Source organism: Aquarana catesbeiana, linkage group LG05 (genome assembly GCF_042186555.1).
Source record: "Aquarana catesbeiana isolate 2022-GZ linkage group LG05, ASM4218655v1, whole genome shotgun sequence".
NCBI classification, from domain to species: domain Eukaryota; kingdom Metazoa; phylum Chordata; class Amphibia; order Anura; family Ranidae; genus Aquarana; species Aquarana catesbeiana.
Genome location: NC_133328.1, coordinates 128,918,750 through 128,932,179, shown reverse-complemented (window position 1 = coordinate 128,932,179; position 13,430 = coordinate 128,918,750). Strand labels below are relative to the sequence as shown.

At 40.0% G+C, this 13,430-nt stretch overlaps 1 protein-coding gene across 2 annotated transcripts in view; it reads left to right on the top strand.

Moving 5' to 3' along the window:
* The window catches only part of ANKRD28 (ankyrin repeat domain 28), a 227,536-nt gene that overhangs the window by 146,153 nt on the left and 67,953 nt on the right, over positions 1–13,430 (top strand). For both annotated transcript variants that reach the window (XM_073630192.1, XM_073630191.1), the window contains exons 9-13: positions 479–557; positions 4,193–4,307; positions 9,201–9,283; positions 10,486–10,549; positions 12,698–12,766. In XM_073630192.1, coding sequence (XP_073486293.1) covers positions 479–557; positions 4,193–4,307; positions 9,201–9,283; positions 10,486–10,549; positions 12,698–12,766 — 410 coding nt within the window. The remainder of the gene's footprint in view (positions 1–478; positions 558–4,192; positions 4,308–9,200; positions 9,284–10,485; positions 10,550–12,697; positions 12,767–13,430) is intronic.

Sequence of the window (13,430 nt, the reverse complement as noted above, 5' to 3'; positions counted from 1 at the left end):
CCAGTGGTTGTATCACCCCCTGCCCCCATAAATACTTACCTGAGTCCTTGATCAACTGCTGTGCCAATTTGCAGTAGCACACTCCCCTCTCCCCCTGCTGTCACCGTGCTCAGACAACCGCCTCTGGCAACAGATCATTTTTGATATGCAGCTTATTACAATATTAATTTTGCCTATTTATTTAACCATACAAGTTGATCAGTCGTAGTGGGAAAACATGTAGTGTTAATGGATTTTGAAAAAAACTGAATTATTAACCAATATGCTTAGCACTTTGAGCAAACAGCCATCTGTATTGATCCTATGGGCAGTGCAGTCTGTGATAATTCTTTTGTACATGGTCCAATGGTTTCCAGTAATGCGCTGAAATGCAGAAAGTGTTGCATATATACAGTATTGATATCTTTATAATAGTTAAAATTAAACTTTGTGATAAGCTTTTCTTACCAGAATTCCATTTTTTTTTTTTTTTTTGTAGAGTAAAGATGGGAAGACTCCTCTTCACATGACTGCCATCCATGGTCGCTTTTCCAGGTCCCAAATAATAATCCAGAATGGTAATTTATTTTTGTTCAAATGGCCTTTGGAGTTCTGCTGTTAGCATGTAGTCAGAATCTTTATGAAGAGTGCTAACTTCAGACCTTCTGACTCGTTTTTTACTGATAGAGCATTAAGGCCCCCATTCACTCTTGGCAATTTGGATCGCTGCACAAGGCCAATGTGTGTTTGGATGCCGTATTCTCTTAATGGCACCGAAACCTGATGCAATTCTGCCACGGTGCTCACATGGCAAATTGCATCTTTGAAAATTGCATAAAGCTTGTAATCCGAAAAGGAGAAGTAGCTTATTTACAGGCAATGAAGACGCGTAGGGCAGCCGTTCAAGTGAATGGGCTGTCCCTGTGCGATACACAAAATTTGTGTGCCATTTGCTCCACAAAATCGCATAGTGGGAACGCTGCTTGTTCCTGCTACATAAGGATGTGAATGGGGCCTAAAGGAAAAATTAAGTGGTTACAATTTTTTTTTTTTTCATATTGTTTTCATTAAGGTATCAATGTACATTTACAACAACCTATGATGTATGCTATACTAAAACAGAACAGCAGGACAAAACAAGAGTAACCGTTCAGGTGAAACAAGACAGCCATTCCCAGAGGATTGAAATCTCAGCTCAAAAATAAACTTCAAAGTAATTAAGTTAGCATGGAGAGGGCATTACGTTAACCAGAAGTAGCAGGGGGTGACCCTTTCGCATGTGAGGGGGTGTATGAAATGTGGGAGTTCTGTAGTTTCAATGGTTACAATTTTTTTTACTACATACTAAAGAAGTAAATCTGGTATGCAACACACGCATGTGAATTTGTTAACACTTTAAATTTAACCCTTATAAAGCTGAATTACCACAAATACTAGAGCCTTATATTTTAACTATTAACTATTTAAAATTTTGTTTTTAAGTTTATGTATTTGCCCTTTTATATTTTTAGTATGACTCCTCAGTTGTGGACATGACCTAAATGATTCAGCTTTGCATGTCCCAGTATAATCTGTAAATGAGGACAGGAATTCTTTCTTTTATCAGACATTTCAAGATAAATGAGTGAGGGCGTTACTTTATTTTCATTGGTCTATGCATTCCTTACCAGTGCACTATAAAGATAATCTCAAAAAACATGTGTTGTTCATCTTGTTTACCAATCTTCCATCAAGCAAGTCACTGCTGAATCATGTTAAATCGCCTCCAATTTGATTTAAGTGAAATGCTGTTTTATGAGTAAAAAAACTAATAGAATTTTTTTTATTTTTGTTAGATAAGCATTATTGCTTTAAAGTGGTAGTAAACTCTCAATCAACACTTTTTCTCAGAAGTGCTGTGATATAACCTACCTGTCACTGTCTTTTGTAGTGTCCCAACCTGCCCCCCTTTAGTAGAAATAGCCCAATGATTAGTGCGTCACTGGCACATGCGCATTTTGTCCCCCATTCACGGCACGCTTAGTGTGCCATCAGTCAATACATCCTGTTGCCATGTCTGTCATCAGCACTCGTGGCATAGCATTCTTGCGATATTGCAATGCAGACCTATTGAGGATTTCCTAAAACACCCCATGTAACTAGCTACATCACAGGGGGTGTGAACAATAACATGCACGATCGGCACAGGGAGCGTGTAGTATTTTTATTGGTTATCTGGGACATTGTTGCCATAGTAACAAACGAAAAGAAGGCTTGGTTAAAGTTTACTGCGAGATTCTGGCTATGACAGAGTAGAAAGAGCGGAAGTGCAGCAGAGAATGGAATCGATGGGAGGCCGTGAAGCTAATAAGCATTCCTGTGTATTTAGAAATGTTATACATGGTGGTTATATGATTGATAGAGAATTGTTGTTTCAGAGTTTGCTACTGCTTTAAGGGAGCCTTCTCGGCCAGAAGAACATGACGATTACTGCTAGAGGCTATAGCTGCTGGCAGTTATCGCATGTAAAAAAAAATCAGGCTGGCTGTATCAGTCGATCAATGGGTACAACCAGAGAAGACTGAAGGACTAAAATAGTCCTGTGTATAATTCATGCAGAAATACACTGTAAGGAGCTGAGCAGGGGGCGTTTAGCAAGATGCAGAGAAACAGCAGTACATTGACCTTCCCAGTGATTAGCTGTGCTGGGTGATGTGTCAAAAGAAATCTGACCACTGGAGTGTAGCAGGCTGTGTTCCCAAGTAGGAATGCAAAGAAGAAAACTGACCATACTGGGATGTGCTTCCATACCTGGCATAGTCCGTTTGAAAGAGGAAAGCAGGGGGGGATTGGCAGGATCACCAGGGATTTCACACAAAGAAAGCAATGCAAAGAACAGGAGAACTTTTAATATAAGCACATGGTACCACAGAGACACATCAAAAATATCAAATTATGGGGTAACATACACTTTAAGTGTAAGTGGTTTCATGTTGACATCTGAATATAGACCATTTGCTGGTATATGATTTGGTCTAGTCAGTAACTGAAAGGTATCATATGTGGATAACTTATGTTCTTTACCTTCTTTGTAGCTATCTCCATTTCTCATAACACATAGAAGCTCTGTTTTTGGAATCTGAGGTTTTTTTTGGGGGGAGGTTGGTTCGTTTGTTAGACCTTTTAAGTTAAAACAACTGAGGAGGAATCCACACACAAGTTTGTTTTGACTTTTGCATGTGTGTGATTGCACATAATTTTCCTTTTTGCCACTGAAAAGTTTATTTCCTTAAAGTGGATGTAAGCCCTCAGATATACCCAGTGAAGTGAACAGCCTCAGATGATACACAGAGATAAAACAAATCTCCCTACATAAGTTTTACATGTATATCTGCTGTCTTCATCTTTATATACTATTTAGAAAGTCCAGATGGTGCTAGAATTTTCACTTCTCATTCAGCAGTAGCAGTGTAGTGTTGGATTACACTGGGAGACATTGGGGGAAAGGCACACCTCCCCTCCAGATAGGCAGAGACTTTCAGAGCTGCCCTGTGAGTAGAGCAGCTTTCTGCTAATCTATTTATAGCACCCTCCTTGACACACAATTCAGGCTGGTTTTATCACGTGTCAGAGAACTTGTAAGAAGTTAAAAAGCTGAAATCCATGGGACTTAGTGCTTTGAAGAGAGATAGGAAAACACTGCAGATATGTGCCCAGCTCAACTTTATTGAATCTGGTTTACATCCACTTTAAGGCATCTTTCACACTAGCTGACTTCAAAGTTGGGGGATTTTCAGTGCAGCTTTGGAGTCCGACTTTGAAGTGATTTTGATAAGACTTTTACACTCTGTGGCATTGAAGTAGTGTCAAAGTAGTGCAGAAACCTTTTCTGAAGTCGCAGTGACTTCAGTAGTGTCAATTGGCACAGCTGTTGTAGAGATGCATGGCATTTCACACGTCCTGTGGCTTTGGGTCTCACAAGTGTGAAAGGGGCCATAGGGCTTATGTTCTGTGGCCAGTTTACTTACAGATAGCGAACAGCGGAGTTGTTTGTACTGCTTGTGCCAGGTTGGGGGAGCATTTCTGGGGCACATAAGTAGCTGTAAAGTTTTAGACCAATTGGTTGATTGCTGGCCCTGCTTTACCATTTTTGTAAAAATAAGGCAATCAAAGGTATCTTTTATTAATACCTGCAACAAAACTTGACTGCCATTTATTGTTTTACCAATCACAGGAGCAGAGATAGACTGTGAAGATAAGAATGGAAACACACCATTGCACATAGCAGCTAGATATGGCCATGAGCTCCTCATTAACACTTTAATTACCAGTGGTGCAGATACAGCAAAGTAAGTAGATAATTCACTGAATATTCTTATTCTTGTGTTTCTTTTTCACGGCACTGAAAAGTTGCCATACTCAAATGAACAAATTTGTATTAACTGGTCTATGTTAAAAGGTATTCGTGCATAGTCAAATATTTAAAGGTTTTTGCTGGTAAAAAAAGTGCATTTATATTCTTTCTTTAAAACCGGAGCCTGAAAAGCATTGCACCCATGGTCAGCAGATCGCAATGTCAAGCTCCTGCACATACTGCCTGTCATCGCATAGCTGTAGGCAGTGTAAATGAACTACAGGCATGCTAATCAGTTCACCAGCAGTTCATTCAAACTATAAGTACATCTACCACTATAGCTGATGGTACTTATAGTTCATTCATAGGAATCGCTGAATGAATTGCACAGCTGTGTGGTTGAGCCCTACACAACCATGATACTTTTAAAATGTGACAGCTGGTGTGGGGAGAGGAACCCCCGCCCCCTGTCATGGGGAGTGGTGGTGGGGGGGGATCAGGGGGAGAAGGTACAGGAGCTGGAACATGTAACATGTTCCAACGGTGAACTTATCCTTTTGTAGTGTACTTGAAATATTTTCCATCCTTATTTTCCCTGCAGTTTTAAAGTAGAATTAAGGCAAAACTTTTCTATTTTGACTAGAGTAATGCTGGCCATACACTATACGAAAAATCGGCCGAAATTCGGTTATTTGGCCAGTTCATTTGTTTTTCGGCCAGGTAATGGGCACAAAATCGGTAATCATTGGGACATTTTTGAACAGAAACAATGAAGGACAGGTTTGGAAATTTTCTGCCGAGCGAACGATAAATTGAAAGGTTAATGTGTTTCCCGTCCGAACTGTTTGCACTAGGTATATGTCAAAAAAGAATAGAAAACGTATTAATTTGTCCACTGAACATCATTGGTCATTACATGATGGCACTATCGTTTGCTCTCACTGACGAATGTTCGTTTTTCAAAAATGGGTTCCGCCAATTTTTCGCATAGTGTATGGCCAGCTTTAGTGACATGTATGAACCCTTGGCAGTTTTTTTTTTGCCATCTGTGTCTTATTGGAGAGATTTACTTTCTCTTTCTGTCTCATAGCCAAAACGAGGAAGTGAAGGAATCCTTGCCTTTACCAGAAGTAGTGCTCCCTTTGGCAGATTTCCCCTTCTATTAGGCTACATGCCCATGGACGTTTTAAAAACGGGCTGTAAAGCCAGTACAGACGCCAGGAAAAAAAGCGGTGTTAAAAACGCAATTTTTATCCGCGTTTTGCATTGATTTTAATGCACGTTACTCCGTGCTGGCTTTCAGCCGCGTTTCTCGGTCTCTATTCAAAATTAATGGTTCCCTATGGGAGCACATTGATGTGAATAGAGGTCACACCTGAAGTTGGATCAACAGGATCCGACTTGCGGTGCGACTTCTGTGCTGAGAATCTTGAGGGGGGAACCCAGCAAAAAATTTTCAAAAAATTTGCTTGAGGTTCCCCCCAAGACGATAGGCATGGATCTTAAGGGGAACCCCCAAGATCCATACCAGACCTGTATCCAAGCACGCAGCCCGGCACGAGCCCCCCCCCCCTCCGGACCATACCAAGCCACATGCCCTCAACGTGGGGGGTTGGTGCTTTGGGGCAGGGGGGGACCCTGCGCCCCCCCCACCCCAAAGCACGTTGTCCCCATGTTGATGAGGACAAGGGCCTCTTCCCGACAACCCTGGCCGTTGGTTATCGGGGTCTGCAGGCAGGGGGCTTATCGGAATTTTTTGCAGCTAAAATGGAGAGGAGTTTTTAAGCTGCAAAAAACGCTCAAAAAAAGCTGCTGTAAAAACGTCCGTGGGCATGAGGCTTTACTCTTCTGGGTACAACCCAAATTTTTTTTCTTTCCGTTCATTTATTACACGTACTTGTATAGTGCTATATAATTTTTCGTAGCGCTTTACATATATATTGTACATTCACATCAGTCCCTGCCCTCAAGGAGCTTACAATCTAAGGTCTCTAACTCGCATTCATACATACCCACACTAGGTCCAATTTGGACAGTATCCAATAAAACTTCCAGCATGTTTTTCGAGTGTTTTTTTACTTTCGCTTTCGATGATAACGGTAAACATGACAAATGGAGGTGAATCTCCCTAATGGAGAACAGACCGCAATAAAAATCTGACAGGTGTTTTAATTCTGCTCCACTCTTTCCAAAACTTAAATAAAGTTTTAAATTTAGTCATACTTTAAGGTAATGTGCTACAAGTGCCTGTCTGTTATACAGATATGGGGTTAGTTTTCTTTAACATAGAAATGTAACTTAAAGCCAGGGTGAAGGGAGACTGAAGTATATTTTCCAGCTTTATGAGCGGAAACATACCAATCGTCATGAGCTACAGTTTCCATTGTGTTGCACATGTGACCATCTATGAAATAAGCCATTTGATCTGACATAAACACATTAGCAACTATGATAGTTCACCTTAAAGGCTTACCTTCAAAGTAGTGCACATGTAGGTAGAGTTTAAAGTGGAAGAAAAGTCTAAGGTGGTATTAAAAAAATATTCCCTCTCCCCTCCTCCTATCTAGCCTTCCTCCCTCTACCTTGTTTATGTGAATGGAGGATATTATTTGTTTTTTTTAGCTGAGTGAATGAAAAAAATCCAGTCTCTAGCCAGCTTAAAACAATATAAAATTATATATATTTTTTTTTTTACTTTTATTGCTCAGACAGTCCCTTGCCTCATATTTTGGCAGTCACTCACTGGTGCTCTCTGCTTTTCCTTCCTTAGGGTGCCCCCCTCAGAACATTGGCCGCTATGGGGGCACTCCCACGCAGACATAAACAGCGTGCCTTGGCCACACCCCTGTTCCCTCCTTACAGGTTTTGACTGGAGTCAAAGGAGCCTAGGGCTCCTTCTGCTCTTGGTGCCTCCTGTGATACCAGAAAGAGCCGTGGTGCTGCTTGTCCCCCCCTTCCTGACCTGCCAGGCTGCATGCTCCGATAGGTCTGGTATGGATTATGGGGGGTGGACCCCACACGTTTTTTTTTTTGTTTTTTGTTTTTTGTTTTTTTTTTTTTTTTTTTTTTTTTTTTTTTGTGTGTGTGAGGTTCCCCTTCAAGATCCTCAGAGCACAATTCGCATGCCAAAGTCAGATCAGTAAAGATGATAATCTGACTTCAATGATATTCAATGGGCTGAAGTAGGACCAAAGTAGTGCAGGAATATTTTTCGGACCGACTTCTGTGGGTCCAGTTAAGACTGCTCTCATAAGGAACCGTTGATTTATACACCTCATGTGACATGTACTCTAGGGCTGAAACAACTAATCGATTATGAAATTAATCGATTATGAAAATAGTAATCGATTAATCGGCCAGTAACATAAGGGGGTTAAAAAAGCTAAAATTAGCCCTATATAGTACAAAAAGAGCAAATAATCTCTACTGTAAATATTACTTTCACTGTTGCAAAGTAAAAAAAACTAAGGGCTAATTTTTTTATTTTTTTTTTAACTCCATTATGTTACTAAATGTCTTAGGCCTGGTTCCCACCTATGTGTTTTTTGCAGAATGCACTACAGTTCATTTAACATTCACATCTATGCTTTTTCAGCTTCTGTGTATTTGGAAAGGGTCAAGGACCTTTTTCAATGCAAAACGGTGCTTTTTTGGTTCAATATACTTCAATGGAGAAGCTGCAGAAAAGCATATAATATTACAGTTCTGTTTGAAAATCTGCAAAACAGTTTAGATTTTTTTTTTTTTCTTTAAATAAAAAAATTTGATCTGAGTCTGATATTTACCAGATTCAACCTCTAATAGTATATAGAGTATATCTCTTCTGTCTGTTATTCTCAGAGAGGATTAAAGATTTTACTCCCTAACATATAGTTGGTTATTTATATTTACCCCTGCGTATAAAGATATTTAGGAATAAATTTGCCTTTTTTTAAACTTTATATATTAAATAAACTATACACCACGGTTTTTTAAGGTTATTAACCAATTAATCGAAACAATAATCGGCCAACTGATCGATTATGAAAATAATCGTTAGTTGCAGCCCTAATGTACTCCAAAAGTCAGAGTATGTCATACCAGTGTGAACCTGGCCTTAGTCTTGAATAGAATTTTTATAACGGTTGCTTTCCCTGTCAATTTTTTATTGCTGTGTTCTTGCTGTGGAGATTTTCACGCTCTGTATCTGTTCTGGTGACTGTCATTTCCTGTACAGAAAGTGTTGGTAAATACAAAATTTTAAAACCCTTGCTTTCTAGGGATTTCCTCTTTTGCTGGCCGTACTTTAGAATTTTGTCCGATTCCTGCATAATCGGTTGATATTCAAGCCATGGGTGGTACTGTTGGCAACAATGGGCTTCACATAAGTCCATTTAAAAAACCTACTGAGCTGGGTAGAAAATTCTTGGCCAAACGGCGATCGCATCCTATTTGATGCAGTCACTGTTTGGGTATTCTGGCAGCTGTGGAAACCACAGGTATTCTGATAACTGGCTGGGAATATCAAGTGATTTTCTTCCATTCAGTTGCAGGCTGAACAAGGAAAGTAAAAAAAAGTATTTGGTTAGTTTTATATTTATGCCTCCTGTGTCTTTGGAAGTGAAAGAAAATCTCCCCAAAAGGACCCAGCAAAAAATCCTGACTCCTTGTGAAGTAGAATTTCTGTAAATGACTTGCTTCAATTTTTTTTCAATTGTTTTGATTTTTGTGTGCGCTTTTTATTATTTTTTATTTACATCAGCATGTTTTGTTTTTGTTTTTTTCCCTCACGGGGCTTAGTGTATACATGCAATGGGGGATTGTGAGTATTTTTGGGGAGTTATGCACTCTGTTATGAAGCGTGGTTATTTGACAGTTTTGTGTACCAATAAAATATGATCTCTTCTAGGCGAGGCATCCATGGAATGTTTCCTCTCCACTTAGCTGCCCTGAGTGGTTTCTCTGACTGCTGCAGAAAGCTCCTTTCTTCAGGTTAGTGTTATTCGTAGATGGGAGGATAATGTGATCGTAAAATAGATTTTCAGTAATCATTTCTATGTTGCATTGATCAAATGTTAAAAATAACTTCTCCAGTAATATCTTCCATTAGAATAGTATAATAGATTGACTAAGAAATTTTGAGGATATAAAAGCGATCTGTGTTACTAGTGAAAATTATTCAGCATGTAACTAATGCATGTTTGGTATAGTAATTTGAAATTTTACTTGCAGGCTGTGGTAAGCAACTCATTTTGAAAGTTTTGTCAACTAAAACATAGAAAGAGCGTTGCCTACTATAAAAAAAATGGCAGGGTCGTAATTGTAGCATCAATCATGATCACAGTATAAACACCTCAAAACGAGGCCATACATATATGTACGGCGTGATGGAGGTGGATAAGTATGTCCTCATATTATCTCTGTAACTATATGAAACTGTGAAGCAATTCAAAGTCCACAGCAGAAGCACTGGGTTTTTTCATATAGCAGCTCAGCTTGCCCCCTGCAAGGAGGGATTTGTCTGCCTTCAGTGCCCATTCTTTATTGTAATTAATGGAAATGGGCTCGGGCGTGTTCAGGATCCTAGTCCCAACCCACCTGCCTGATTCCACCAGGAAGCTGACACTGGACACCGCTAATCACAGGCAGTAAGAAATTTCCCGGGCCGCAGCTGCACAGATCTCACACGCCCGAGCCAATCTCTAGTAAATTTATTCGGCCCTGTTGTAAACACATAGCAAGTGCTGCCTGGCGATGTAGGGTGAGCGGAGCTGCTCAATGAAGAAATAAAGTGCCTTCAGCTAAATGATTAAAAGCTTCTTTTAAAGCTTATTTACTGCTTGTTAGGAAAATGTAATTACATAAATGCCCATAGCCTGGCCACAGGTTTACCTTAAATTATAATTCCAGGCGTTTTGTTTACCTTTGTATTTATTGGGGAAAAAATGTAACCTCTGTCAGGCTTTTGTTGCTGTCATTGCCTGAGTTGAAGTATATTGCTTAATTCACCATGGAATGAACACTCAACTTGCATGATTACTATTATTTTTAACATACTTTTGTTTTGATCAATACTTTTATTAGTGTTTGACACAATCTTGGGAGCGTGTTGGAAAAGTTGTACACTGACATGACACTTCTTATTCATGAACTTCTTGATAAATTATGTACTAATCTATGTTTTGTTATTGTAGGTTTTGACATAGATACCCCAGATGACTTTGGCAGGACTTGTCTACATGCAGCTGCAGCTGGAGGGTATGTCTCAGTAACCTGCCTACATGTTTAGCAAAGAGCCGAACTGTATAAAAAGGCACACAGAGGCAGTGTAGAATATTTGGGGGATGCAGTTAGAAGCGTGTGCTTAAAGTTCATTTTGGAATTTCACTATTTAGTGCAGTGCCAGTTTAAAGCATAACTAAACCCTCCTAGCCTTTACAACCGAGGAAGCTGCCATCTTAGCCTTTGGTTGATCTGCAGATGCCATGGTGCCTCACATCTGATAAGTTATGACACCTTCGCTTCCTCCCTCGCCTGTGCTCCTAGGAAATATGAGTCATCATTTCCCAGGAGTCAGTGGGCAGTACTGTGAGCAAAAATCGCATTATTTCCCGTCAAGAAATGACGCGATTTAAGGCAGATCATATCTATGTTGCCATAAAGGGACCTTCCTCTGTCGCCGCCTGTAATGGCAACTTTCTAAACATTCATTGCTACAGCCGCCGGAGCATCACGCATGCGCGAGATTGAGAGGTGCGTGCTGGTTACCCAGCATGCACCTCTCCATTGCAAATCCAGGAAGAGTTTGTGATTGGGCTTCACATGCCCACAATCCTCATGGCAACGGCCACAAGAGGATTTTTTAAATAGTAAGTATAAAAAAAAAAGATAAAATTCAGATCCACTAGCAAACATATATATAAACTTTATTTGGGTTATTAATGCATTATGATGGGATGCCTGAAAAAAGAAAATTCTGTGGCACTTTAAGCTGCATAAACGCTTTGTGAATTTTCAGCTAGTTCCTCAGGAACTGGTTGACATTCGCTACATGAGTGGCCCTGTCGACTACCTCCCACCTTACATCCCTTGATTTGAAAAAACAAAGAAGCCAGGCGGAATATAGTTGGCCAAACAGTAACTGCATCCAATCGGATTCAGCCACGGTTCACATATTCTGAAAGACGCCATCTGTGGCAGTCAGAATATGATCGTCATAGCTGGAGATTCCTCAATCTGTGCTGTATACCGGGGATGGGGTAATCGATTTGATTTTTTTGTTCAGCCCACAGGAGGAATGTAAATGGCTTTAGACTATGACAAGTTTAAAATACTGTAGCCTTATCAGGATTTAGAATAGATACCGGTCAGTGACAGTGCTAGGTTCTGTACTATATCACTGAAACTGCAGATCATTTTACTCTGGTGCGGTTTTATTTTTTATTTCTGTGGTATTATACAGTTGATCACCTTGATTGTAAAAATTGTGCCTGAGCTGTGAAGTTGGGGTTTGGATAAGGAAAAGCGCTAAAGTGTAATTTTTCAACGGTTGAAAACTGACACATTAGAACAAATATATTTAAACTAGGTGATATACACATGTGCTTAATGTAAATATGAAGGGAGAGACATAAGAGGGCTTCTGTTTACTTTTTTAATGAAACTGCTTGTTCCCTTGCTGTGCTGGCATTCTTGCTTCAGTACTCTGCAGGTCCCTAACCTGGAACAACTGTACAGGTGTGGAAAGTTAGAGAAGTCCTTATCTGTATACTTGGTCAGTGACTCAAAGTATAGAAGCCAGAAACTCAGCATGACATTCAGACAAACTTACATCTTCAGAATGGAGATGCTTATTCTATCAGGTTTCCTTTCTGGCTTATTCACACTGGTGCGTTGCAGTAACTTATACTGTATTGTACTGTGTAGTACCATTTGTGTTTCAATGCAATTAATTTAAAACGACAGACAAACACTCTTGTACAGTAATTGCCATATCGCCTGCAGAATAGCCCATATAGAATGCAATGTAGTATGCTGCGCTGCCAAAAATGATTCGGGTGCATTTTTTCATAAGTTGTGGCGTGCTGCTAACCTATTTAAGATTAAAGCTCAAAAATGTACTGCATTATAGTGCAGTAGGTTGATCCTTACAGAAACCTGTGCCATTGGTTGACCCCTCCAACTAAAAATATTGTCTGCCGGTCTCGCTTTCAAACTTTCAATTTCTTCAGACTGAAGGAATATAGAAAATATTAGAAATGTTAGGGGGATCAGTGATTCCTTCACATGTATATTTTGCTCAGAATCAGTTCACTTTTACACTGAAGATGTTCAGAGTTTTACCTAGTTGATTTGAACATGCTGATTGGTTGTGTTTTTTCAGCCCTTTTAAAATCTAATTTTCAGGAACCTGGAGTGTTTGAATTTGTTGCTGAATACGGGTGCTGATTTCAATAAAAAAGACAAGTTTGGGAGGTAAGTTTGTTTTACTTAGGTAAAAAAAAAAATCACATGGCTCTTGAGTATTTTGCTATCTTTTTAATGAATTTGCATTGTAATATATACAGTTACATACACACATAAGCTGCTTTTATTGCTGTCAGTGGGCAAAATGCTTATTTTCTCACTCCATCATTAACATCGTGCTAATTGATCATTGTTTACCTCTGGGACACTGCCTGACATAATTCATGCAGTCTGCATGTTTAGGGCTTTGCAGGGATCGCTTTCTCCCTGCTGGGCCACAGCTTGACAGGTAAAGCTGCCTCCTTCTGTGCAGCACTGTGCTTTTTAATGACAAAATCTGTGCCCTCCTGGTAGGGGGTGCCTACATCACAGGCCGCAATCAGAATTGGGGAGGGGTTATGCGGCAAAGACAAGCTGCGAGAGGGGAGGGTGGATCCCAGCAATGGGGACCACACTGACCAGCTGGGTAAGTGGACATGCTGAGCTCCTGTTGACCAGGGTAAGGGGGCATGCTGAGTGAAGGTAGAGCACTGACCTCCAACATAAGGGGACACTTAAACTTATAACCACTGCACTCGCAGGACGTGCAATTACATAACCCTGACCCCTGCACTCTTTTGCACCAAATGTGGTAAGTTATATATTACAATCCTGACTGCTGCACTGTATACAC